At 48.5% G+C, this 26748-nt stretch overlaps 2 protein-coding genes across 14 annotated transcripts in view; one reads left to right on the forward strand and one right to left on the reverse strand.

The window, feature by feature from the left end:
- Window positions 1–9114, forward strand: part of Cars2 (cysteinyl-tRNA synthetase 2, mitochondrial) — a 43479-nt gene extending 34365 nt beyond the window's left edge. For all 5 annotated transcript variants that reach the window (XM_074042987.1, XM_020165734.2, XM_074042989.1 and 2 more), the window contains 2 exons: window positions 1244–1450; window positions 1719–9114. In XM_074042987.1, coding sequence (XP_073899088.1) covers window positions 1244–1450; window positions 1719–1790 — 279 coding nt within the window. In that variant the 3' untranslated portion in view covers window positions 1791–9114. The remainder of the gene's footprint in view (window positions 1–1243; window positions 1451–1718) is intronic.
- Window positions 4474–26596, reverse strand: Naxd (NAD(P)HX dehydratase). 9 transcript variants are annotated; one of them, XM_020165759.2, is made up of 11 exons: window positions 26163–26508; window positions 24875–24907; window positions 18251–18401; window positions 15532–15577; window positions 14849–14937; window positions 12385–12493; window positions 8325–8375; window positions 8136–8240; window positions 7448–7568; window positions 6105–6225; window positions 4474–4812 (listed from the first exon to the last, which is right to left on the reverse strand). In XM_020165759.2, the coding sequence occupies exons 1-11, from the start codon at window positions 26206–26208 to the stop codon at window positions 4662–4664; spliced, it is 1023 nt and encodes a 340-aa protein (XP_020021348.2). In that variant the 5' UTR covers window positions 26209–26508; the 3' UTR covers window positions 4474–4661. The 9 variants fall into 9 exon arrangements, with proteins under 9 accessions (XP_020021348.2, XP_073899095.1, XP_020021333.2 ...); XM_074042994.1 differs by lacking the exon at window positions 24875–24907 and adding an exon at window positions 24132–24213 and having other exon boundaries at window positions 26040–26165; XM_020165744.2 differs by having other exon boundaries at window positions 26040–26163.
- Between the last annotated feature and the right edge of the window lie 152 nt (window positions 26597–26748).

The raw sequence follows: 26748 nt of genomic DNA on the forward strand, positions 1-26748 counted from the left end.
GGTGCAGAGATTGGGGGCGGGGGTGCGTGTGCGTGTGTGTGTGTGTGTGTGTGTGTTGCACACATTGACACATCTGTTACCACACACAGCTATCGTCATCCCTGACACCTCAGCCCCAGCCCACAGGGCCCACCCTTCTCTCTCTTCTGACCCAAGCAGAAGCCTGATCCCCGCAGCCTCCACTGGCCCACTCGGCTGCTCCGTCCGGAAGCAGCTGTCTCCCTGTGTGCGTGCCCTCACTGCTGGGGCTCTGGGCGCCCAGGTTTGGCCTGTTACCCTTCCTGACTGCCCTTCTGCAGCCACCTCTAGGTCCCACACAGGTCCCTCTCTTTCCTCCTCACCCACCTCACTGTGCTACACCTACTGGCATTATGACTGGTCGGGTAAGAAGAGGTGCTCAGAACCATTTCATTCATTCACGCATTCATTTTAATTTTTTTGGTGGCACTGGGGTTTGAACTCGGGGCCTTCATCTTGAGCCACTCCACCAGCCTTTTGTGATGGGTTTTTTTTCGAGATAGGATCTCAAACTATTTGCCCAGGCTGGCTTCAAACTGCAATCCTCCTGATCTCTGCCTCCTGAGTAGCTAGGATTACAGGCATGAGCCACCAGCTCCCAGCCTCAAAACCATTTTCAGAAAGCATACGCTGTTCTCAAGTTCACATTGAAAGGTCTGGATTCAGCCGTGCAGCACCCCCATTGAGGTGGAGTGGAACCCCACTCTCCCTGTAGCCCAGCCTGTCTGTGCGGAGGCCTTTGCGCCCCTCCCAGGACCTTCTGGCCTGACAGATTCATGTGCCCAGCTGGTCAGTCTGCAGGTCAGAACATGCAGTTCGCACACGCACACAAGGTGAACTGTCGGTGCCTACGCTGTCTTCGATGTTCGGTTACTGTGAAAAAGTTTGTCTTCATTAGCACTTCCTGCTTAGACCTTTAGGCTCTCCTTAGATGATAGAAGAGTGGTCGAGACCTGTCACACCCTCCCAGAGCTCTGAGGTCTGAGTGGGCCCAGGTCTGGGGCACAGGGAGAGCCGTTCGGATCTTCCTCTAACCCGAGTGGGTATCACCAGCTTGGCCTTCACAGCAGACACGCCGTGGAGGAGCGTGACTTACCCACACCTGACAAGGTCCAGCTTCACTCATCTCATGAGGTCCCCAGAAAGGGTGGCTCTAGGGAACAGGGAAAGATGGCAGGGATGCCGACTCGCCGTGCAGGCCTGTGCAGGGGCATCGTTGGCTCAGTGTGTTTCAGGGGGTGGCAGCTCTGCTGCACTGCGCAGCGTGGTGGACGAGCTGGTGCGCTTCCGGCTGAAGGTCCGGCAATATGCACTGACCACACCTGAGGCCACCAGGGAGGCCCGGCAGCAGCAGCTCCAGGAGAGGCGGCCCCTGCTGGAGGCGTGCGATGCACTGCGCCGTGACCTTGCTGCTCATGGCATCAGCATTAAGGTGAGTGTCACCACAGGAGAGGGTACATCAGACATCACACACACAGAGCGGATAGAGGCCAGACGTCCCGGCTTCCCTAGGAACAAACCCACCCCAATGGCAGGTAGCACCAAGCTCAGCACATACGGGTGTGAGGACCAGGTTCTGCTCAGACCATCTCCTCCCCAGCCACACTGGCCTTCTGTCGGGGACCTTCATGTCCCTCTCCTCAGAATCCAGCTGTGTCGTGACACCAAGGCAGTCAGGACTTTGACCTTTCTTTCTCCAGGACAGAGGTGGTGTGACTTCCACATGGGAACTGCTGGACCCCAGGACAAAACGGCAGAAACCAGGGAGCTGAGGACAGAGCCTGCCACGGGCCCACACGTAACACTCCACGGCTTCTGTGCTTTCTTGAGATGAAAACTTTACACTAAAGTTTCCAATTGTGGCTGTCCGTCCATCCCACAGTGAACTATGCCTGGGAAATTAAGTTGATAGTACCAGTGGCCACAGACTCAACGTTAAGTTTCGTAAAATCACGTCAGCCGCTCCAAGGGAATTCTTGGTGTGATGAGAACAGCGGAACTTGGTGCAGAAATACCACATAGAGTAGGAGGAGCCTAAGAGCAGGACCCCGGCCTCGCTTGCCATGCAGCAACCGCGCACTCTGAGGACACCAAGAGGCTGGAAGCCTCGAGAGAAACACCACTAGCACTGGCAGTGCTGAATGTGGATGTTTTTCTGGTTGTGCAAGTAACCTGTTCACCACAGAAACATCACCTGCACACACCAGGGCAAAGCCAGGACTCACTTCTGTAATTAGGATGGCGTCAGTGCTGCAGGGTGAGGGCTGAGCAGTGTGAGTGGGAGGACAGAAGGTAGCAGGAGGGCACAACAAACCCAGGGTGGCCTTCCTAGCCTGGCCCTTTTGTTCTCACCTTTGCATTTGGTCAAGTGCCAGTTGTCAGAGGCACAAGCAGGAGATGGCATGACCCAGAGCTGGCAGATGACCCTGTGCCAGCCTTCTACTGTCCCTTCCTGTCATGTGGCCTCTCTTAATCCCATGAGTGTAGCAGTGAATGGCTGGGAGCAGTTATGGACAGTGTGGCCTGGCTTACTGTGGTCATTCAATCTTCACGCCTGGAGGCACTGATGTTGCACTCCACAGGTGAGGACACAGGCTGCCTACCTGGTAAATTAAGGTAAAGGGAAGATGCCCAGAGGACGCCTTTCCAAACAGCCAAACTACCAGGGAGGACTGGCTTTCCCACAGCCCGCCACTTCACCTCACCATCTGTGGCTAGAGTTACTGAGTGCATAGTAGGGTGTGATTAGCTTAATTAAATAACAGGGCCCTGACTGCTCAGATGTACCCATCTCTTCTAATGAAGGAATTCTGTGTTACACAGAGTAAAAGTTTAGTAACAAAAATACGAGACCAGTTCTTGTGACTGCTGAGTTTCATTCCCTTGGAAAGAAGTCTATTTCAAAAAAACAAAAAGTCTGTTTCAAGCTTATTCTTCAGAAGACTTCACTGCAGCAACATGGGGGTGCTGGTGAGAAACGGGCAGATGGGCTCATGTGTTCTTGGCTCCCTGTTACCTGACATCTTCACTCAGGAAAGCTGAAAGCTGGGCTTTAGCTATTGCAGAAAAAATACAGAACTCTTCATTTAAATAAACCAGATCTATGTTTTAATTTTTTTTTCTCAGTGTTGGTGACTAACCCCAGGGCCTTGTGTACACCAGGGAAGTGTGTGACAACACAGCCACACCCCAGATCTATGTTTTAGACAGGGTCTTGCTGTGTAGCCCAGGCTGGCTACAACTGTTGATCTTCCTGCCTCAGCCTTCCAAGTGCTGGGATTACAGGCATGCATCACCATGCCTGGCTAGGTCTGTGATTAAGTTACCAGGCTTTAGATGTAATGCCCCAGAGGAAAAATGTCCACGGCACACACAGCTCTTACAGAACAGTTCGCATAGATCGTGAAGTTTCTAAAGTTAGGTGTGAAATAACAGCAATTTTTAAAATGAAAATCCTGACAGTTGACTAGTTTTAAAGAAAGAACCATCTGGAACAGTGTCTGAATCACAGGGTGTCATCCAAGGCAGAAAGCCTTCCTGGTTCCTGTAGCCAGGCAGGCTTTGCCCTTGCAGAGGAGGAGTCAACTCCAGCACACACCATTACCTGCGGAGGCAACAGACCCTCTGAGAAACGGTACTGGAGAACAGACAAATGTCAGTGGCTCTGCATCCATGAAACAAAACGTGCCAACCGAGGTCAACACAACAATAAAGCATGTCTACTTAAAATCAAGAATTGCTATTTTTTTTCTGGCAGTACCAGGAACTTGGGGCTTCACACTTGTTAGGCAGGTGCTCTGCTGAGAGCCACACCCCAGCCCAAGAGCTGCCAGTTTCTTGACTACGCACATAACTGAAGACGTGACGACAACATTTTGCCTTTCCCCAGGGCCTCCTTCGTGCCACCATACCAACCCCAGCAAGCGTCTGCTCTGCTTCTTCCAGGACAGTGCTGACTGCTGCACTGGACCATGGGTGGCACCCCTCCCCGTCCCCGCTGCTTTGCTGGAGCTGTTGACACCATGGGACTTCCGTGTGTGCAGGCACGGAAACAAGGAGTGATGAGCCCAGCAGCACCCCCGTTGTCCTCCAAGTGTCAGTGGCACCCAAGTCTCCGTGTTTCCCACAGGGCTCCAGAAGACTGAGGTGTGTGGCTCACTGACTATTCTGAAATACTTCACTAAATTAACCCACAGCCAACCTAGAATCAAATGAGGTTCTTTGGAGGACCTTGTGTAAACAACAAATTGTATTCATTAGACATCGGAAAACTGACTGGATCCTTTGAGAGAAACAGCTAGGAACAGGAACCTTGCTAGAGAAACAGACGCCAGACCACCCCCTGGTCTTGGAGCGAGCCAGGAAATGCAGCTGGGCTGTGAGAGGATTTCTCATTGTGTGACTCTTCGTTCTCCCTCCTCAGCTGCTGAGAAGCTAAGAAAAGCGCAGGAAGACTTTCTTAGTGTTGTAACATCTCCAACTATATTTGAGTTTACACAAAATTTGCTGTCTCAATCTTCAGTTCTCTACATCAGTCTGTTAGGGTAGGGCTAAGACCCTCGGAAGCAGCCTGTGCTGCTGGGCCTGAGGCTCAGCGTGTGCTCTCACACGTGTGCTTTCCTTTGGTCTCTGCTGGCTCAGGCTTAGGTTTCGAAGAGCTTGCTGAATGCGGCTCCGATCTCAGCAATCATGTCAGTGGTGGTGGTGGAGCGGCCATACTTCTGAAAGGCCTGGTGGTTGCACTGCCTTGTGAGCGAGCACGCACCCCAGGCGGCCACCAGGAGTGGGCTGGTCCTGGAAGGCAAGAGACAAGTCAAAGCCTGCAGGCCACTGGCACCAGCACCCGTACATGGAACTCAGATGGCCTCACTGACGGTGAGCTGATTTTCACCCGTTTCTACCTTATGTCCCCAAACTGATACCACTAAGTTGCCAGGCCTCTGGGAGGAGGCAGCTTCATTACGGCCAGAAGCAGCGTGAGCACTGACACAGGATCCCTGCTGAAAGGCACACAGAAAACAGCCATCAGCTCGGGGGAGCAGTGTGCTCAGTGGTAGAGCCGTACCTTGCTGTGCCGTGAGCAAGAGGCACCGCGTTCCATCTCAGCAACACACACGCACACAGGTTTAAAAATCCATCTTTTGGAGTCACGTAAGGGCACAGCAGGGGGGCAGTGGCCTCCCCTGGTGACAGCCGGAGAAACGCTTAGCACTCACCATTTTCTCAGGACTCCATGAACGCTGAGGCCTATGTACAGACGCCTGTTGCTCTTACCACACCCTAGGCAGGGCAGAGGCTGGAGACGCACTCTGCACCTCAGCCCCACAGAATCCATTCTGCACCCCTAGTTTGAGCCACTGGTTGCAGGCGTTCACTTGTAGGTATGTGGGGAAATGACCATCCCAGCAATGTTGGACCAGGTGGCAGGTGGTGCTTCCAGAACACCCAACACATGAGGCCATAATGGTCTCTAGAATAGGTTCACAAAACAGAAGCTGGCCAGGCATAGTAGCTCACACCTACAACCCCAGCTACATGGAAGGTGGACATGGGAGAATTGTGGTTCGAGGCCAGCCTGGGCAAAAAGTCAGCAAGATGCTATCTCAAAGAACAAGCTGGGTGTGGTAGGTCACACGTGTAATCATCCCAGCTACTTATGAGGCAGCAGAGGTAGAAGGACTGAGACCCTACCTGAAAAATAACTAAAAGCAAAAAGGGCCAGGGGAGTGGCTCGAGTGGTAGAGAGCCTGCCTAGAAAGCACAAAGCCCTTGTACCACCAAAACAAAACACAAAAAGAAGAGAACGGCACACTGTGAGCACAAGTGTCCAAGCAGGCCAGTCTTCCCACCTGTGCTGCCCTCATGCCCTACAATGGTGTCTTCACGGCAACTGCTCAGTACGGCAGCTGGCACTGTGAAACCTGCTGGTGCCTGCGCCTCAGCAGCAGCAACTGACAGGCTGCACCCAGTGTGGCTGTGTGGAAGCTTCTGGAGGCGGGTTGTTAACCTCTGCCCTGTATGTGAGCTACTACAACAGCAGGCAAAGCCGAGCAACTTCAAGGCTGACAATGAAAAGGTGGCCATACCCATTTGTTTTCTCAAGTCCAGCAAGGAGGGCCCAGTGTGCCATGAGGCCCAGGGAGCCCGACAAGAGGTCTCCTTGCCCACCACACCTGCGGCTGCTGCCTTCCTGGCTGCACCGGACCACTGCACAGAGCACAGAAAAGAAGACAGATGTGAATGTGGGCCCAGCACCCCGCTCCTCCACACCTGGCTCCTCACAGTGCAGCTTGCTACATGCTCCATACCCAATGTGGTTCCTCCCTGCTTGTTCTCAGGAGGCTTTGAGGCAGCCTCCACCTCTAGGGGCCAAAACAGAGGCACTCAAGAGATTGGATGCCTCGCAGAGACACCACACCTCACAGACCACGGAGGGCAAGCTCTAAGAAGAGCAGTTACAACACAGGGTGCTAAAGGGTGCTTCTCAGCCCCAGCAAACAGAGCCCAAGCCTTGAGAGCCCGACCTGCCTACCCCAGCTCCAAGTGCACATCAAATAACACCCAACATGCCACCCACTTGGTGGCACCCCACACGGATAAGTTTACTTTCGCCTGGACTACAGGAATTTTCTATATCTTTAGAAAGTGTTTTGAAAACCTGATCATATATTCTCTGAATGTTAAAATCAAGAGAGCCTTCTTGTAACAGAGCCTCATCTCAAAGGTTTGGACACCCTCTGAGAACATTCTGCATGTCCTGCCCACAGCTATGTGTGAATGCATGCATGTCCACTTGCACCTTTGTGTTCTCTTACTCTGAATTCAGGTCCCTGGTCAGCAATTGTACACCTGTCATCAATTCCTGGTATTGGGCGAAGTTACACTGATCCGCCCTGAATGAACAAGGGAGAGTTTCTACTCTGGAAGAGCTAAGGGTGCCACGCTCCCTGGCCATGACTCTTACTTGGGACACTGGCCACACCTGGTCCCTGCCTCCACTGTGCCCTTGCCGAACAACCATCAGGCCCCCCCCTGGGAGAAAGCGACTGACATTACAGTGTCCGCTCCAAGTTTCCTTCTCTTTCCAGTTTTATAAAATAGGACAAAATGCAGGAAAAGACTGGGGAGAGGGAGGTGGCGAGTTGAGGACCTTGGCTTGGGGTCCTAGAGATCTCTGGCCCATAGCTGCTTCCTATAAATTGTTTTACAGAAGATCAGCTGAAGTACCATGTGTGAGACATCTGTCTCACCCTTGTTGTGCCCCTGTGGAAAACTATCAAGAAATAAAACAACACAAGGACTTTGAGGAGCTGTGGCTGATGAGCTAAACATGTAAATGAACCACAGTTCTTCCAGGGCTCATGCCCAGTGTGGCAGTGCTGACCGACCTGACACCTGCTGACCGCTGTGCAAGGGGACGCCCACTCACCCTGCTGGCCGTCAGAAATCAGGTCATGCTCTCCTTTCTGGACCACTGTCACGTTCCCCAGAGCCTGACTGAGCCTCAGTACAGATGCATGGTCATCACTGCTGTCCACAGGACTGCTGACCTACAGAAGACAAGCACAGACAACTAGATCTTTGAGGACTTGCAAAAGGGGCCCAACACGCACACAGCAGGACAGACAGCACTTTGCTCCCTGCCCATCGAATCTCAGACGTTTGTGTCTCCAGGAATCACCGGCACCTGTGAAAGGCCAAGCACACGGGCGGAGGCCCAGCTCTGCTGTCCGCAAGTGCCCGTCCTCTACCCAGTCAGACCAGGTTTGCAGAAACAAAATGGACTTGAGTAATAGTGATGCTTGCTGTGCAGGGCCCTGGCTTTCCATGTCACTGCACTCCATCCCCACACTTATGCACACCTTGTCAGCAGATGTTATCACCGTCACTTTACCACTGCAGGACAGTCAGTGACCTGCCCAGAGTGTACTGCACCGGACTGGCTGACTCAGGTTCATCAAGGATGCATACCAGCCTCCAGAGGCCTCATGACCACACGCTCACGTGTGAAAATGATGTGCATCAGAGCCCAGGAGAAGCCAGTCCTTGCAGAGCTCGCCCTCACCCTCATCTCAAGGGGGGCTTGCGTCCCGTGTCCCATGAAGCCACCGACTCACCACAGCTTCCCAGAGCCTGCTGAACTCCATGTGGTTGGGAGTGAGAATGGCCTTCTGGTAACCCTGGATGAGGGCTGGCTCCTGTGCAATCAGCCACAGGCCATCCTACGCAGAACAAGGATGGACCCTCACTGGACTGGCCTAGAGGCCCTGTGCTTTCCATGTGGGGAGTGGAAAGGTCACACTCACCGCGTCGATGACAATAGGGATGTCTCTGGCCTTAGATGCTTCCAAAATACCCTGCCGGAAGAGAAAACATGCTGACCAGCAAGCCCATCATCTCTCCAGCAATCAAAGAAACCAAGCAGTGTTTAATGAAATGCAACATCAGGTCGTGAACAGAAGAACACAAAGTAATACAGTAGGGAATAGAGTTAACAGAGAAGACAAAGACCGATGAACAGCCCGTTAGGAAGGCAGGGCCCTGAGGACCCTGGGAACAGCTAGGCACCCAGTGTTCCCAAGTTCCCAGCACTGTGACTCCTCAGGATTCAGAGACCAGAAATCCATTCTTGGCAATTCCCCAAATCATCACTTATGTTTTTTTTCTGCGCCTTTTTTTTTTTCTGGTGGTACTGGGTTTTGAACTCAGGGCTTCACATGTGCAAAGCAGGTGCTCTACTGCTGGAGCCACACTTCCTGTGGTTTATTTTTTGTTTTTATCTTTGGTGGGACTGAAGTTTGAACTCAGGGCCTTGCACTTGTGATGCAGGTGCTCTACCGCTTGAGCCACTCCTCCAGCTCACTTTGCTGTGGTTATTTTGGGATAGCATCTCATGAACTATTTGCCCAGGCTGGCCTTGAACCTCGATCCTCCAGATCTCAGCCTCCCCAGTAACTAGGATTACAGGCATGAGCCACTGTGCCTGGCTCATTATTATGTATTCTTCACAAGACTTTATTTAGGTGTTTTAAAATAATGAGTTCACCATTTCTGATAGGATTATACTTGAATCCATACTTTTAAAGTTTCAAATGTTTTCTGTTGAAAAAAGATATAGACAACACATATATAACCATAATATGTCCCTTATTAACATAAACCAAGTTATATATACCAATTGGATGTTAAAAAGTCATCTCTACTTCACAAGCAATAACAGAAAACACTAGCCCCAGTACCACCAAGGGGAAAAGAACAAAGGAAAAGGAAAGAACAGAAGAGAATGTTAAAAAACAAAATATAAGTAAATCCTTTACAGTCTCAGTCCTTGTTTTGTGTGTAGTTTGTGTGTGACAACTTGACACCTCTGTTTCTTCCAGTTTTTTCTAGTGTTTACACAGAACAGCAGACCAAAGTAGACAAACACTGGAAATGCTTGCCCCAGCATAATTTAACTCTTGGGTATCCTAGAGAGCTGAACCACAGCACGCAAGAGCAGAGCCCAGCCCTGTCACTGGGAGAGCAAATCCTGCAAGCCTGGAACCTGGAGCGTGGAACCGTGTGTACGCTCTGATTCCATAGATTCCACAGTAACTTCCAGGACTTCATCCAGAGAAATTCCCAACAGTCACATACGCTCAAGACATCACAAATAGGAAAGCAACCTAAATAAAATAGTTAAAAACGTCATGATAAATCATGGCAGTCGAGACGCTCAGTCAGGAGAATCAAAAGTTAAAGGCTAGCATGGATCACCCTCAGACCCTGACAGAAAACACAAGGGAAGAAGCCCCGCCAGAGTGGACACCTCACACAGCCATTAGTACAACTAAAGACGAGAACATACTCAAAGCCCGCCAAAGGAAGTGTCACGGCTCTGCGGCTGAATGTAAGACGTGCAGCTCTTGTGGCCACTGCTATTTTATGCCTACGAAGAACGTGAGACAAAAGGGAAGCCTGCAGAGTAGGCTGGAGGGCAGCAAGGCCCGCCCGCCTTTACATGTCCCCTGCATAGGCTTTTTTCTGTTTCTTTTCAAGGATACCAACTTTCCTGTTGGTACTGAGAGAAAAGAACCTGGCACCAAATACTGGCTCTGGCCTGGCAGAACACTATCACAGGCTCTACCTCCAAAGACAGACCATGCGGAAGGGCCTTGGTGACTGCAGGCAGAGGCTGAGCCCACACATACAGCACCCGACACAGCCCGCATGCCAGTGTGTGGAGCACCGCACAGAGCCAGGGAGCCATGTGCACAGACCTGACTACAGATGGCATCCCCAGTGAGGGACTCACCTCTGGGGACACGAAAAACTTTTGTGGCTTCAAACCCCAAGAACCCTGGAAGCCTCTGATCTGCCTAGTGGCTGGAGCTGCTTTCCCATGCACCACCTGCCTTTCAGATTACTCACTTTCCTGGGTACACGACTGTGGCCTCAGTCACCTACTGCTCTCAGCCCTTTCTAAAAGGACTCAACACCCCTTCCAGAGTGTCTCTGGTCACGGTGTCTTGTTTGAGTGGGGCATCCCCTCAGCATTTGGTCTCAGTGATGCTCACCCAGTGCCCCACAGACTTTGGTCAGCTGCTTTCCTAACACCATCTTCTAATTCTCCAGTTGGTTCCTTTTATTTCCAGAATTTTCATTAAAGAAAAAACTTTCAGACCCAAAGCAGTGGGAAACACACAGGAACCATCTGCAAGAATTCTCTAGTTCCCTGACAGGCCAGGCCAGCTCAGGATACACCTGTGCACGTCTATTCGCCCTCTTGAAAGAACAATCAGAAACAATCTGTCAATTTTAAAAGTCAGAAGACACAGCTCAATTCTAGTCCCCAACCCCAACCTGTCACCTGGCATGGCTACTGTGTTTCATCAGTGACAATTCTGACCATTCATGCGTTTGAGGAAAGTGAAATTTCAACATCTCCGGAATGGACGATCCACCATGGGCGATGTCCTTAGGTCATGTTCTTGGGAGTTCTGGTAAAGTAGAGGCACACCTGCCTTTTCACTGCGTTCTTTTCTAAGCCAGCTGCTAAGTGCCCCAAACACCATCTCTCCCTCTGACAGGCTGCTGGTCCATCTCATTGAAAAGGCAAAGCTAGCAGCCAACTGCCCCTCAGAGAGGGTCCTCCTCCCTAGCCTGCTCCTTCCTGCCTTGCCCTCCTGCTCAGTGCTCAGCCCCAGGGACTGGGAGATGAGATCTCCACCATCATCAAGCCCTGTGGCCGATTAAGCACTACACAGAGTGCCACGGTGCTCGTGGTGAGGACAGTGTCCGTGTTAGAGAACACAGTATGGCTGGGCACATGGAAGGGCTTTCAGTGCAGTCACTCACTGCTCCCTCCAGGTCTACACATCTTGAAGAGGAGTCCCACCCCCAGGCAGAGGGGACATGCTTGCCAGGGGAATGATGGGCACCCAAAGGCGCAGTGTACAGCGCTGGCATGCCATCCCAGGCTTTGGATTTCCCGAGCCCACATCATATTTATATTTCAGTGCTTTCAAATAAAACATTTTCATCTTTTTAAATTAAGAAAGGCATAAAATGAACTTGAAGTTCTACATAATGGCAAAAAAGATCAATGAAAAACTGGGTAAGTGCATGTATGCACATGTGTGGACTGGCAGTCCCTGTCACCTGACAGCCATGATGTCATGAGAGCACACAGCTGGGTTGTGAGAAGCAGGGAGAGACAGGAGGCCAAAGTTCTTCAGCAAGAGGCCCAACGTTCTCTGGCCCCAGAAAGGACCTCAATAAAGGACAGAGGGTTATCCAGCTACGCAGCCAGACTAACAGAGTGAGACCCAGCAGAAGCCCTTTTGGGTTTTTGCCTAAATGAATAATTTACATCAAAAATAAAAAACAATAACCAAGGCTCTGAAACACCCCACTCTCTGCCATCTGACAGTGATCTCATGTGTGCCATCCCATCAGGCTAAATGGCCACCATGTGCAGCCCTTTAGGAAATGTGGCTCCCATAACCCCAAAGCGGGAATTATCCCTTCACAGAGCAGGAACAACAGTCCCAGAGGCAAAGTGACCACCAGGACCCCTAGCAAGCAGAGTCACACTGGAGGGAGACGAGTCAATGGTAACCTTCTGTCCACGTCTCAGTTCTGTGCACTCCTCATCACACACAGACCACATACCGGCCCCTCCCGCTACTCAGTGTGAGACTGCTTGTGCTAGGAGCGAAGGAGACCTGTGTGGTCTGGACTTGGTTCTGAAGCACTCATCACCGTGGTTGGCCTTGCTTCCCCTCTGCCCTCACATCTCATTTTAGCCATCTCTGCCATGCCAAGGAGGCCCACGCAAGACTGAGCAACAGTGTGGTGAGAGGTGTGGCCGATGACAACACTCACCTTGACGTTCTTGAGAAGCAGGTCATCTCTACCTAGACCGGGCCCAACAACAAGGGCGTGCAATCTTGGGAGCCACTTCTTCACCTCCTGAACAGCATTCGGGCTGTCCCTAAATAAAAAGACAGAATGGTTTTCTTAAAACTTTCACTTATCTGTGTACTTTTAAACCTTTTTTTTTCAGTGCTTGGGGTAGAGCCCAGCACCGTGGACATGCCAGGCAAGCACTCTACTCCTCAGTTACATTCCTAGCCCTGAACTACTTTATTTTGAAAATGTAATTTACCTTTACAGAAAACTAGCAAAACCAGTACAGGATGCATCCTTCTCCCACCCTCCCCGGGAGCCTACAGCCTTCACGTCCATGTTCCAGGAGATCACAATAAACAGTTAGCATTGGCCCAATACCAGTTACCCACAGACTGGTCAGAGCTCGCCGGCCTCCCCTCCCCACCAGGTCCTCTCCCTCTTTTAGGCCCAATCCAGACCCCACACTGCATTTGGCGTTCACATCTTAGTCTTCTCCGTTGCCTGCTTCATTTGACACCCCAATTTAGATGCCCAGCTTCCAGCATTTAGAGCAAGGGAGAGAACTGGGTGTGGTGGTGCAGTCCTATAACCCCAGCACTCAGAAGCTGCAGGTCAGCTTGGGCTGCTTATCAAGACCGTGTCTCAACAAACAGCAAATAGATCAAGTCAGGAAGACCTTATAGCTAATTTCAAAATTATCCCGGCTCTCTATTGTTGGCCCATGTGTTCTGTCCTGCATCAGTGTCAGCACACTTGATATACTGACAGACTGGCCCCAAGGGGTGCACCATGTGTCCAGATCCTGCCTGTGCTGCTTACGTCCTCAGGATAGATAGGGCTTGCTGACATGAGTCCACACCTTCTGTGTGGCACCCCAGCTCGGAGACTCTGGACGCTCTTCTGGGTCCTTGTCCCCTTTGTTCCTCAACAAGCCGCCTACTGAGGTTCCTAATGAAACTACTACTTATATACAGTATCACCCTTAGCCCAACTCTTGAAAAGTGACAAGGACTTTTCTAGAACCATCTTGAAACAGTCGCTTCACTTGACTCTGGATGCCCTCCTGCTCCCTCTACTGCTGGCCAAGCCCCTCAGCCTGTATCATGCCTTCCCTTCATTCTCATCTTCCAGTTTCAACATGGCCCACATGTGATCGACTGTCAGACCAAAGCCTTTCCTGCCTGCCCCACTTCCACCCAGTGGCTTCTAGCCACCTCCCCTAGGATTTCTAACAGGAACCAAAGCACTCCAAACCCAACTCTTGATGTTTCCCCATCATGTTAAATGACTACTCACTCAGACCAACATTCTTAGTGGCTTTGGGGCACATGCCTTTCCACCAATCTGCTGGCCAGTCCTGGGGGCTGCACTTCCCACAAATACCCAGTGTCTGGTCCCTTCTGGCCTACTAACCACACCACTTACATCTCAGCTACCAGCAGGATCCTTATGGCAGCCTCCACCCAGTCCAAGAGCTTCCCCAGCAGCAGATGAGCCTCTTGGAACAGAAACAGTCACACTACTCCCCAGCTTAGCCTCACCAGCAACCCACAACCTGCAGGGTTCCAGTGCTCCCTGACTCAGCTGCAGCCTGCAACTGGGGCTCCTGTGTGGCAGCTCCTCCCATCCCAGTGTCCATGGGCTTCACTGGAACGTCACACTCTGTGCCATTGCCCCAACTCCCATGGCGTCCCTTGCTCCAGATCAGTTCTCTCACCATCCACATTGTGATGACTTTCATTTATTTGTCAGTCTCCACAGCAGTACTGCCAGTGCAGTGGAGACTGCACATGTAAGTGTAACTGAAACAGCAGAAGTGAAGCCTGCACTTCTAAGCCCCATGGTGCGCAGCAGTGATCAGTAGTACCATCCTGGACAGCACAGAGGTATTCCATCAGCACAGAAGCTCTGTACCTCAGGGCTGCTTAGGGGAGCCCCACGGAGCACGTACTGAACAAGTGAGGGGACACCAGTCCCTTGCTTTCCACATAAGCCTAGACCTTTCTTGGACTTCAGAATCTCCGGCCGCTGCTGCTGGGCAAGCACCATGGAAACAGCCACAGCACTGGCCACCACCCAGTTTCCCAGGTTTCTCCTGAGTCTCACTGTCTAGGTCTGTCTTACTCTGACAAAGAACAATGAGCTCAGTATGGCTTTCTTTTTCCTTTTTTCTTAGAACCCAGGGCTCTACCACTGAACTACATCCCAACCCCTTTTTAAAGTTTCATTTTGAGACGGGCTTGCTAAGTTGCCCATGCTGGCCTCAAATTTGTGATCTTCCCACCTCTGCCTCCAGCTGGGGTTACATGTCTGTACCACCATGCCCGACTTCCTCCTCCAGGCAGCACCTGGAGTAAGCTGCTCTCAGCATTAGTGTAAAAACACTTAGGAGCTGAGGACAGCTGCTGCAGATGAGGAGAAACCAGAACTGACTTACAGGACAGGGTGCACGATCAGCTCTGGGCTGTAGGACTTGATCACAGGTGCGGCCTCCCTAGCACAGAACACGTAGGACAAGTCTGCACCCTAAGAAATGAGACAAGAGGTTGACTTAGAGTAGGATGCACTCAGTGGGATCACAAGCAGCCATCAGCTGCTCACCCCATGACACACAGGTTGGACCACCATGGTCCCTCAGCACTCAGGCCACAACAACACAAACACAAACCAGTCAGACCACAGCCAGGTGGCTTTGGAAAATAGTGACATACGAAAATGCTGGGAACAAAGTCAGACTTCTACTGCCATCTTGGGGGCAAGATCAGAGCCACAACACTGGACGTGTCAGGTTAACCTCTCCATTGAGCTAATGGGACTGGGTCAAATTGGTGGGAAACCACCAGTTCAAAGGCATTGCTGGCTTATGTTTCATATTCCAGAAATATTTTGGTGAAGAATAATGGGAACAAAACCTCAGTTTAAAAATAAACAAACAAAAAAACAAAAACAGGAACTTTGTTACTGCACAAGAGGTCAGGATAAAATTAAAGGTGTTTCCATTACTCATGATTACCCTAAGATGGTATTTGGATTCTATCAGAAAACAACGGGTTTACTCATATGTAAACAATCCGCTCTTCCCCAGAGAAATGTCCATAAAGAAATTTTGGGTAAACTTACCGCTTTGAGAGCTGACATTGCTGCAAAATATGGGGCTCCTGTGTACCTAAAACGATACTGGAGTCAAAACTTCTGAGAATGAGGCAAGTACACTTTATCATTAAATAATAGGTTATCCATAAACAGCAGACAGATGTGAATTATCAATAAGTGATACAATTCCAAGGACTATCACAAACCCAGCACCCAGCAGAGGCCAGTAATATTCCACACGAGCAAGAACTAGAAAAGCCAGACTTGCACACAACGCATTAGCACCGTTTCCCAGTGCTGGTGTGGGTGACTGCAGTCTCTGTATCAGGTATGATGAGGTAGAACCAGTGCCAAGCTTCTGCCAAGGCAACCACCAGCTCAAGGCAGTTAGGAGGGACCAGGGCCCCAGAGCAGGACGACCTTGTTCTCTAGGAGCAACAGTGAACATAGACTAGACGGTGTCACTGGGGACACATGAGTGGCTGTGTTCCACTTTACAGCTCCATCTTACTATCATCTATGTTCTCACTGCTGAGGGCCCATGACAAACTGTGCTTAGTGTCACCTCACGCATAGAAGGAGGAACCCTGGCCTTAGCAATCTGTGTTCACTTCCCACAGTGAAGCATCCAGGGACAACTGCAGAGCACACAGAACAAAGGGCAGGTCGCTCTCTACACATAACCTTTTCCAAAGCAGTGTCACCAGATTGTCAAAATCTCAAAAGAAGGGACAAAACAGGCAACACAACCGCTCTCAAGTCCCATGAAGAGCCTCAGCCATGAGGCACACTAAGCATGGGCAAGCTGCTGGCCCGACCAGCAAAGGCTGCTGCTACGCCCACAGGGAGCACACAGGGAGCCCGCGTTGAGTACCACTCAGGGTGGGAAAGAGGCTGCTGCACTTCACTGCAAGGGCAACGGCTCAGTATGGAAAGCGCTCATCCAGGGCAGTGAGATCCAGATTAATGAAAGAAACCAAAACCAAAAATCACACCCAGACATTCTGCAGAAATTGTGGGCACTGGTAGTTCACACCTTTGACTTGGGAGGCAGAGATCAGGAGGCTCATGGCTCAAAATCAGCCCTGGCAAATAGTTCTCAAAACCTTGTCTCAAAAATAACCTACCACACGGACAGCAGAGTGGCTCATGTGGTAGAGTGTCTGCCTAACAAATGTGAGGTCCTGAATTCAAGCCCCAGTACTGGCCTGAGAAGAAACTGCAGAATTCTAAAGAAAATATTACAAACATCCAAGCAAGACGAGGACACTAGAAGTAGAAGCAAGTTGGATGCCCAGCAGGCTTTTAAGGTACAGCATCAAAGCCAGAAGATAATAAGATCCCATTCAGATTACCAAAGCTGGGGGCCAGGATGGCTGCGTGGGGATCCCACAGCCAGCCAGATGCCTCCACAGCATGTCGAGCGTCTGCAGTGCTGTAGCACTACGGCCAGAAGATGCCGGAGGTGTCAAATCATTGCTACCCAAGGGCAGGCAGGAGAATGAACGGCAATCTACTTTGCAGTGCAGTTACATGTACTGGTTGAGTGCAGCTGAGAACCACAGACAGTAGCAAGGGCACCAGGAGCTATGTTTGAGAGCCAAGACTGGGGAGAAGCCCTCAATGCTCCCTCAGGCCACTGTGCTTCACGAACTGAGGCACTGTGCTAGCTAAAGGGTGACTGCTACCTCAATTTGAAAGTGTAACTAGCAGAACTTCCAAATTAATCAAAGGAAAAACCTACCAAATCAAGGAAAGGAAAAAACGGAAACACAAGGTAAAATAAGTAATAATCAAGCTGAGCGCTACACCTGTAATCCCAGCTACGCAGGAGCAGAGAGCAGGAGGAGTGAGATTCCAAGCCAGCCCAGGCAAATAGTTCATGAGACTGCAGCTTGAAAGTACTCAATGTAAAAAAGGACTGGCAGAATGGCTCAAGTGGTAGAGCAGCTTCCTAGCAAGTGTGAACTCCTGAATTCAAACTTTAGTACTGCCAAAAAAACAAAAAAGGTTACAGTTTAGTCAAAGAGATTAAACAAGAACAGGTTATTTTCCTTCTTAAAAAGAGCAGTTCCAATCATAGTGATTAAGGAACAAAATCTAGCTATATGTTGATAACGAATATCCCTAGTTACATGATAAACACGTCAAAATGCAGGATAGACAAAGAAGTCTGGTAAGTACAGACAGGAAGTAAGCAGAAGCAGAAACAGTAGCCAGGATGGCTATTTTAGCAGACATTCCTGCTGAAGGCAGTAGGAATCACTATCCACAGGAGAGCTGACAATCCTTATTGCCAACACAGCAGCAAAGTATAAAAATCAGAGATTAAAACAAAAGCCAGCATGTGTTAGACTTCACAGCCTTCCAGGAACACCTTCAAATCACAAAGTAACCCAAGTGCTTGCTGAGGAGTTTTATCTTGATTATGAAAGTAAGACAAGCTTATTGTATGAAGACTGGTAAACACAAAAAGTATAAAATGGGGAAAAACAGCCACACCTGCCACCACAAAAAAAAACAAAACCGAACACCAACACACAGCAGTGAATTGGGGTCCTTAGTTTAATCAGGAAGTTGGTCACTGAAAACTACATTTGGACATGATTATTGTAAATGCATGGATAGGTGGAAGAATGGGTGGATGGATGGGCAGGTGGATGGACTGATGGAAGGACAGATGGACAGACAGAAGACAGACATAGGCAGACATGCAGGGCTGCATTTGTAAACAGCTGACACTCACTCTTGACATCCCCCAACTATGCCAATCCGTCCATCTTGTCCTTTGTGTTTCTTCTCAGTTAGAGCAGGCACAATATTTTTTACCAGCTGAAAGAAGTTCTCCATGTCCTTTCTCAAGTGTGCTGTATGTAGTGAAAATGTTCTTTGTAAAACTGAAAAACAAGAAAATGAAGTCATCAGAAAGGCAAATAAAAACCTATTCGTATACAGAAGCAAGAGACTTAAAATCTACACTAGCCACAGCACTTTCCAAGGGTGACTTATCTGTGAATACTATGGGTTTTACACAATGGTTTCACGATTTTATTTTTGTGGTACATGTTCAAAAATCACAAAACCAACATGCTGTATAGTCCAAGTTTATTTTTGAAATATATCAGACATTTTAGAGGACTACTTAATCTTACAGAAAATTTCATCAATTAAAAAACCAGTTAATCACTTAAAAAAAACATTACTTCATTTTCCCTTTCTTAGGTCTTTCCTCTGCACAACTGGAAATCTCAATCCACTGATTTCCTTCTACTGTGACATTCGAAAGTCTGACTGCCCTCACATTATCCCCAATGCTCAACTGGGTACTAACTAAGTAGCCCAGAAATGGCATTCAGATGCAGCACGTCTCAGGCGGGGTTCAAAGTAGCATTTTGGAATAACTTTGCCATCTTCAGCTACATTTGAACTGGCATTCTTTTTTTTTTTAATTTTATTATTCCTATGTGCATACAAGGCTTGGGTCATTTCTCCCCCCTGCCCCCACCCCCTCCCTTACCACCCACTCCGCCCCCTCCCTCTCCTCCCCCACCCCCTCAATACCCAGCACAAACTATTTTGCCCTTATTTCTAATTTTGTTGTAGAGAGAGTATATGCAATAATAGGAAGGAACAAGGGTTTTTGCTGGTTGAGATAAGGATAGCTATACAGGGCATTGACTCACATTGATTTCCTGTGCGTGGGTGTTACCTTCTAGGTTAATTCTTTTTGATCTCACCTTTTCTCTAGTACCTGTTCCCCTTTTCCTATTGGCCTCAGTTGCTTTAAGGTATCTGCTTTAGTTTCTCTGCATTAAGGGCAACAAATGCTAGCTAGTTTTTTAGGTGTCTTACCTATCCTCACCCCTCCTTTGTGTGCTCTCGCTTTTATCATGTGCTCAAAGTCCAATCCCCTTGTTGTGTTTGCCCTTGATCTAATGTCCACATATGAGGAAGAACATATGATTTTTGGTCTTTTGGGCCAGGCTAAGCTCACTCAGAATGATGTTCTCCAATTCCATCCATTTACCAGCGAATGATAACATTTCGTTCTTCTTCATGGCTGCATAGAATTCCATTGTGTATAGATACATTTTCTTAATCCATTCGTCAGTGGTGGGGCATCTTGGCTGTTGCCATAACTTGGCTATTGTGAATAGTGCCGCAATAAACATGGGTGTGCGGGTGCCTCTGGAGTAACCTGTGTCACAGTCTTTTGGGTATATCCCCAAGAGTGGTATTGCTGGATCAAATGGTAGATCGATGTTCAGCTTTTTAAGTAGCCTCCAAATTTTTTTACAGAGTGGTTGTACTATGAACTGGCCTTCTTGACACACTTCCTCCAATTGTGTGTTCTGCCTTAGTGTTTAAAACAGCTCGCCCGTTAGAGAAATGCTGCTCTTCTCCATGAGCCCAATGCATACGTTCTATTTAGAATAAAGCATTACTGACTCTAGAATTAAGGAATCTCTGTAAACAGGGACAGTATTTTCTCAAACAAAGCACTCCTTCTGATTATCCCAGCAGCTGAGGAAAACAAATGTTTCACAAGTTGTGCTGACAGCCAGGAGCGTGCTCACTCCTTATGGCTCAAACGGCTTTGTCTTTTACTCTTCCAGTTTTACTTTCTACTCACCAAACAGCCAGGCATTTTCTTGGAGTAGGGGCAACCTGCTTAGCTGATGTGCCCACAATGGAAAGATACTGTTAATTACCGTTAACCCACCACCTTTACCTACTTCCAGACCAACACAGGACAAAGATGTGATCCAGGACCATGGGGACAGCTAATGTCACATGCTGATCTCTCAGCTCTAAAGTCTGTCATCATGAGCCACCTTCTGCTCCCTGTGTCACCACTACTGTCCCACCTCTCACCTGGATGTGGGCCAGGCTGCAGAGGCACCAACCTGCTCTCACTCACCTCCCTTCAGTCCACTCCCCATGTGCCCACCTATACCCCAAGACTGCCATGTCTTCATCACACATGGATGAGTGGCATTGCCTCTCACACACTGCAAGGACTGGTGCTGCTGTGACAAGACCTATTGACAGCATCACTGAAGGCGATGGACAGCCCTTGCAGTAACAAGAATGCCTGACATGCACTTGCTTCACACCTCACCATACCTAGCATCTAACGACACAGCTGATTAATACATCAGAGGATGTGTGCACCTCCAGAACAAGGAGTACAGATACTTTTAAAGTGAAGGAATTAGAAAGACAGAATCTAACCAGTCACTCCAGGGCCGTCTGACTGACTTCCTTACAAGGTTTTCTGTCTTCATAACCCATCACTTTAAACTAAGCACTTAGCCGTATCAACAACATCCATGAGATCTACCTTGTTTCTTTAGTATTACAGATGTCAGAAATTCAAGTTTCAAAAAGTTCTGCTTCCAAACTAGCATTTCAATAACCCAGTCATTCTGACTGGAGTGACATGAAACCTCAATGTCACTTTAATTTGCATTTCCTTTATCCTGTCTCCATTTTGCATTTGTCTTTACTCTAAGCCATTCTTTTTGTAGTCGCTCTACAAATTACCTTGGAACTGGAAGGATAGGAGTTATCAATATATCTTTATGGTATAGGACAGAAACTGCAGCTAAAGAACAGCAGAGACCCACAGGACAGACCACCCCCATGCAACAATGACTTGTTTATGCTGACCAGTGATGACAACAGTAACAACTTCTCCAGAACCCCTCCCAAAACAAGGCCTGAGATAATGATCTGCTGGGACACCCATGTGACAGGACTGATAGTAATTATGAATGCTTTCTGCCTCCTGCCCCAGCTGCCTACTTAAACCTATGGCTCATGTCTGTGCTCTGATGATGGCTACAGATCAACTGAAGTGCTGTCTTCCCTTGGCTACCTGTACCATGTAATGAACCTCCTTTCTTTGCCCTTCACCATGTCTCTTCATTTGGCATATAGGGGCAAGTGGCCAGACCTGACAGATGGAATCCCAGGAGTTTGGGTCTGGGGTCTAAAATACAGGTTTCACCAGCTCTACAAATAAAATTTATTTCCTCTACAAATAAAATCCCCTCACTTCCTTCACTTCTTTCCTTCAAGGAGGTCACTGCTTTGGAAATAATTTCAGTAATCCCTTACTTGCTGCAGGTCATAAATATTTCTCTACTCTTTCAGCTCCTAGTTGTGATTTTCTGCTTTGCATTCACTTAAACCATTTTACCAAAATGCTGCCATGTGAAGGCAAAGTAAATTTTTCTTTAACCAAATCACTCACCCCACTAGCCAAAAGAAAATCGAGGGGATAGGAGGGAGAAATGACCCAAACAATGTGTATACATTCACATGTGAATAAATGAATAAAAAAAAAAGAAAATCCACTCTTTTTCAACTGCTCTCTAAAACCATTTGGGAAGGAAAAGCAAAAACAAACAAAAACCACTGTCAAGAACAGCATTTTCAAATATTTGCCAGCTAAAAAGCTTCTGCTCAACAAAAGAAATGGTCTCTAAACTGAAGAGAACACCCACAGAGTGGGAGAAAATATTTGCCAGCTACACATCAGACAAAGGACTGATAACCAGAATATACAGGGAACTCAAAAAACTAAATTCTCCCAAAATTAGTGAACCAATAAAGAAATGGGCAAGTGAACTCAAAAGAAGAAATTCAAATGGCCAAAAAACACATGAAAAAATGCTCACCATCTCTAGCAATAAAGGAAATGCAAATTAAAACCACGCTAAGATTCCACCTCACCCCTGTTAGAATAGCCATCATTAGCAACACCACTAACAACAGGTGTTGGCGAGGATGCGGGGGAAAAAGGAACCCTCTTACACTGCTGGTGGGAATGTAAACTAGTACAACCACTCTGGAAAAAAATTTGGAGGCTTCTCAAAAATCTAAACATTGATCTACCATATGATCCAGCAATACCACTCTTGGGGATATACCCAAAAGACTGTGACACAGGTTACTCCAGAGGCACCTGCACACCCATGTTTATTGCAGCACTATTCACAATAGCCAAGTTATGGAAACAGCCAAGATGCCCCACCACTGACGAATGGATTAAGAAAATGTGGTATCTATACACAATGGAATTCTATGCAGCCATGAAGAAGAACGAAATGTTATCATTCACTGGTAAATGGATGGAATTGGAGAACATCATTCTGAGTGAGGTTAGCCTGGCCCCAAAGACCAAAAATCGTATGTTCTCCCTCATATGCGGACATTAGATCAAGGGCAAACACAACAAGGGGATTGGACTTTGATCACATGATAAAGCGAGAACACACAAGGAAGGTATGAGGATAGGTAAAACACCCAAAAAACGAGATAGCATTTGTTGCCCTCTACGCAGAGAAACTAAAGCAGATACTTTAAAGCAACTGAGGCCAATAGGAGAAGGGGACCAGGAACTAGAGAAAAGGTTAGTTCAAGAAGAATTAACTTAGAATGTGGTTATTTGGGGTGCTTTAATGTTAGGTTTGTTTGTAGAGTTGGTTTTTTTGGTTTTATTAGTGAAGAATGATGAAGTGGATGTATTGGGGGGTATTTATAATACAAGTGATTGGGTTATTTATAGTGGTGAGGGGGTGGAATATATTAGTAAGGATGTCATGGGTGTTGTGGCTGTTTATAATTATGGAAGTTGATTAATAGTATTGGCTGGTTGATCTTTTTTGTAAGTATTTTTATTGTTCTTGAGATTACTCGTGGTAATTAGATGATAATTGTTAATGCCAAGGCTATAGATAGTAGGGATAGGAAGTATAATTTGATTATTCCTTTTTGGTTAGATACAGTGATAGAGGCTTTAATCTGCATGTTGGCTATTAATTTGGGTGTGGTCCCTTCTACTCAGATTATGTCTAAGAGGGTTGATGCTGCTTTTTGGCTGTTAGTGTGTTTTTGGGTGAGGTGCGATGTATAATGGTTGGGAAGAATCCAAGTATGGTGGAAAATGATTTGGTGTTGGAGTTTGGGTTTAATTTTAGGTTGTAGTTATGTTGTTGAGTTCTATTGCGATAGTGAATTCTAGGATAGTGACTCCTAAGGCTATGAGTTTTAGGTATAGTGGTCTGGTGAGGATGGGGGTAATATGTTATTTGAGATAATACATCCAGCAAAAATGCTTCCTAAGAGTAATCGTTTAATGGAGTTTATAAGTTGTGGGTTGTTTTCGTTGATGAAACTAAAGCAGATACTTTAAAGCAACTGAGGCCAATAGGAGAAGAGGACCAGGAACTAGAGAAAAGGTTACATCAAGAAGAATTAACCTAGAAGGTAACACCCACGCACAGGAAATCAATATGAGTCAACTCCATGTATAGCTATCCTTATCTGAACTAGCAAAAACCCTTGGTCCTTCCTATTATTGCTTATAGTCTCTCTTCAACAAAATTAGAGATAAGGGCAAAATAGTTTCTGCCTGGTAGTGAGGGGTTGGGGGGGTAAGGAAAAAAGGGGGTGGTAAAGGAGGGGGTGGGGGAAGGGGGGAGAAATGAGCCAAACATTGTATGCACATATGAATATAATAAAAAAAGAAAAAAAAAAGAACAGCATTTTCACTTTTTAACTAGAATTGTATGAATGAAAGCAAATTCTAAAATCAGCCCGCTTTCTGCCCCGCTCACGTGAGACTGTGAGCTGCTGTCTTCTGTAGGAGCCACATCCGTGTGAAAGATCCTATGGCTGCTTCCTCTGGGAACTAGAACACTGCGATTATGGAGAGACGAAATGTTGCAAGACAAGAACCAAAATTATCTTGGGCTATCTTAGGCCCATTAATAGCAATTTGCCTTCAATTTTGTATCTAGACCAACACTCTTGTGACTCTTAGGCAAACTCTCATATCACATCACTAAGCTTGACAGACCTCTTAGTCTCTACCAACCCTAAAGTTCAGAATGCTACAAGATGACATCTGAAACCTACAGGTTTTCCCCCTTTGCTGTCGCTCACCTACCTGCTGCTCCCACCAATGTGATTGGAAAATGTATTGATTTACGACTTTCTTTTATTCTGTGACTATAATAGTTCTTGTCACCTCTTCCATGGTCCAACATGTCATTCAGGTTAACTTGAATCTGTGTTCCCTGGGCCATGGTCAGACATATTTGGCTCTGAATAATCTTCTTATTCCCTTTAAAGCATAGCCATTATTTTACATGGACAAGGGAAACAGCTTCTGTTAGCAAAAGGCCAAAGAAAGGTCAACTCAATTTCCCAAGGCCTCATCATGGATCAAGTTTCAGAGCTGGCTTACTGCCACACACCTCTTAGATTTATTCACTTAAGTATTTAAATACAAACACCAAAGTTCTGAAGCATAAAAAGGCCTTGACAAGAGGCTACTTACAGTGTGAATGGCACTTACATAAGTAGCCCTGTCTCCATGACAATTCCGAGTCTGGAAAAACAAGTTAAATCTGTTTGGGTTTTGTTGGCTTTTTATTAAGTGTGGCAGAGGCAGACTATCAGTGCTGCTTTGTGCCAAAAGTGTTTTAAGCTAACATGAATTATAAGTTAGAGCATGTGCCAGCAATCCTTAAATTAACTAACACATAGATGGCTTTAAAGATGTAACGCCATTGGGACTAGAGTTCAGTAAGTCAATCTAGTAATGAAGCCACAAATAAGGGAGAGAAAAAGCTAACTAATCATGGAGTGTCTGAATTAAAGAAACAGCTACAGAGAAAAGTAAATCTCTACATAAAATTGTGGTCAGAAGCCCCTTTGCTGTTGTCATTGAGTTGTAGATTTGGTGAGCCCTCAGTGCATGCAGAAAGTCAAAATCCCCCAGTTACTCTCTCACCACAGTACGTGGTCAAACCTTCCGAATAACTCCTAAAGCAAATGGTGCATGTTATCATTTCAGCCACTCACCGCTGGGCAATGGTGGCTAAAGTCACTTACTTCTTCAGAGCCTCTTCTTATTTGCACAAAGGTAGAGAACAGCTCTCTCTCTCTCTCTCTCTACTTTGTGAGAAATGAGACACTACAATATTCAGCTGTATGAATGCTAAATTACTGCGTAGGGCAATCGAGAAGAAAAGGCCTTATGAAGAGAGATGGGGCTCCCAACAATCAGGATGCAGTCGTTCAGTGCAAGTCTCAAGTGTTCCCTACGTGGCCTGTCCTATTTGAAAAGGCACCTCGGAGTCCAGGGACCCGCCGAAGTTTAAGGCTCAACAGTGGGGCTGAGGACTCAGGAGTGTCTGGCTAGGGCTCCAGGTCTCGGGGCTTACTCGGGAGGCCCCAGCCGAGGAGTCACACACTCAGACCTGGGGAGAGGGAAGGGAGCGAGCCCCATGTCGTCCAAAAACTTGCAGGCTTTGAGCTCAGGTGGGAGATGGAGAGCACCGTCTTGGGCGCAGAGGGACTCGGCCGGTCCCCACGACGCTTCCAGATCGTCCTGCACACCGAGGCCCTGAGAAGTTACAGGAGGCTCCCGGCTCCCGGCTCCCCGCGGGCCCGGCCCCTCGCGCGGCGGCGTCTCCCTCCCGTCCGCCCGCCAGCAGAAGCAGCCCGCGGCGGGGTACCTGCGAGCAACGGCGGCTCACAGAGCGCGATCGCGACGGACAGCAGTGTCACCACTGCCGCGCCGGCGACCGCAGCCCCGACCGCGCGACCGGACATCCGAGGGAAGGCGGTATCGAACTTACTTCGTCCGCAGACCGGGATTGCCACACAGCGGAGACCCATAGTCATCTGGCGGGCTTCCGGGTTCCCGGCAGCCCCCGCGCGATCTTCCCAAACACAGCCATCATCGGGCCCTTTTTCCGAGTTCCCGGCCGCCACCGCGCTCCCACCGGAAGCACAGCCATGAGGCTCTCCTTCCGCTATCCCAGTCGCCCCCGCGGCCGCCCTTCCGAACCACAAGCAGTGGCCCCTCGTTCCGGTATCTTGGCCGCCCCTGCACAACCTCCTGTAGACGCTCCTTTTAGTGTCCTGGCAGCCCCGCGCCGCGGCCTAAGCCACAACCCTAAGGCGTTCCTCTCGCAGGGCTGGCGGTACCTGCAAGGCTGCTGGAACCACAGCCGCAGGGCCTTCTTTCCGGTTTCCCGGCCGCCCCCGCGCGGTGTGCTGAGCCACAACCATTGGCCGATCTTTTCCAGTTCCCGGCGGCCCCAGCGCCGACTCCGGAAGCTGGCCCCTAACTCCGGAGCTCGCCCCACCCCCGGGCCTGCCTCGACCAATCACACCTGCTTCGGACGTTTAACAAGCACGACGCCCAATCAGGCCTGGCCC

This window comes from Castor canadensis, chromosome 10 (assembly GCF_047511655.1).
Source record: "Castor canadensis chromosome 10, mCasCan1.hap1v2, whole genome shotgun sequence".
Lineage (NCBI taxonomy): Eukaryota > Metazoa > Chordata > Mammalia > Rodentia > Castoridae > Castor > Castor canadensis.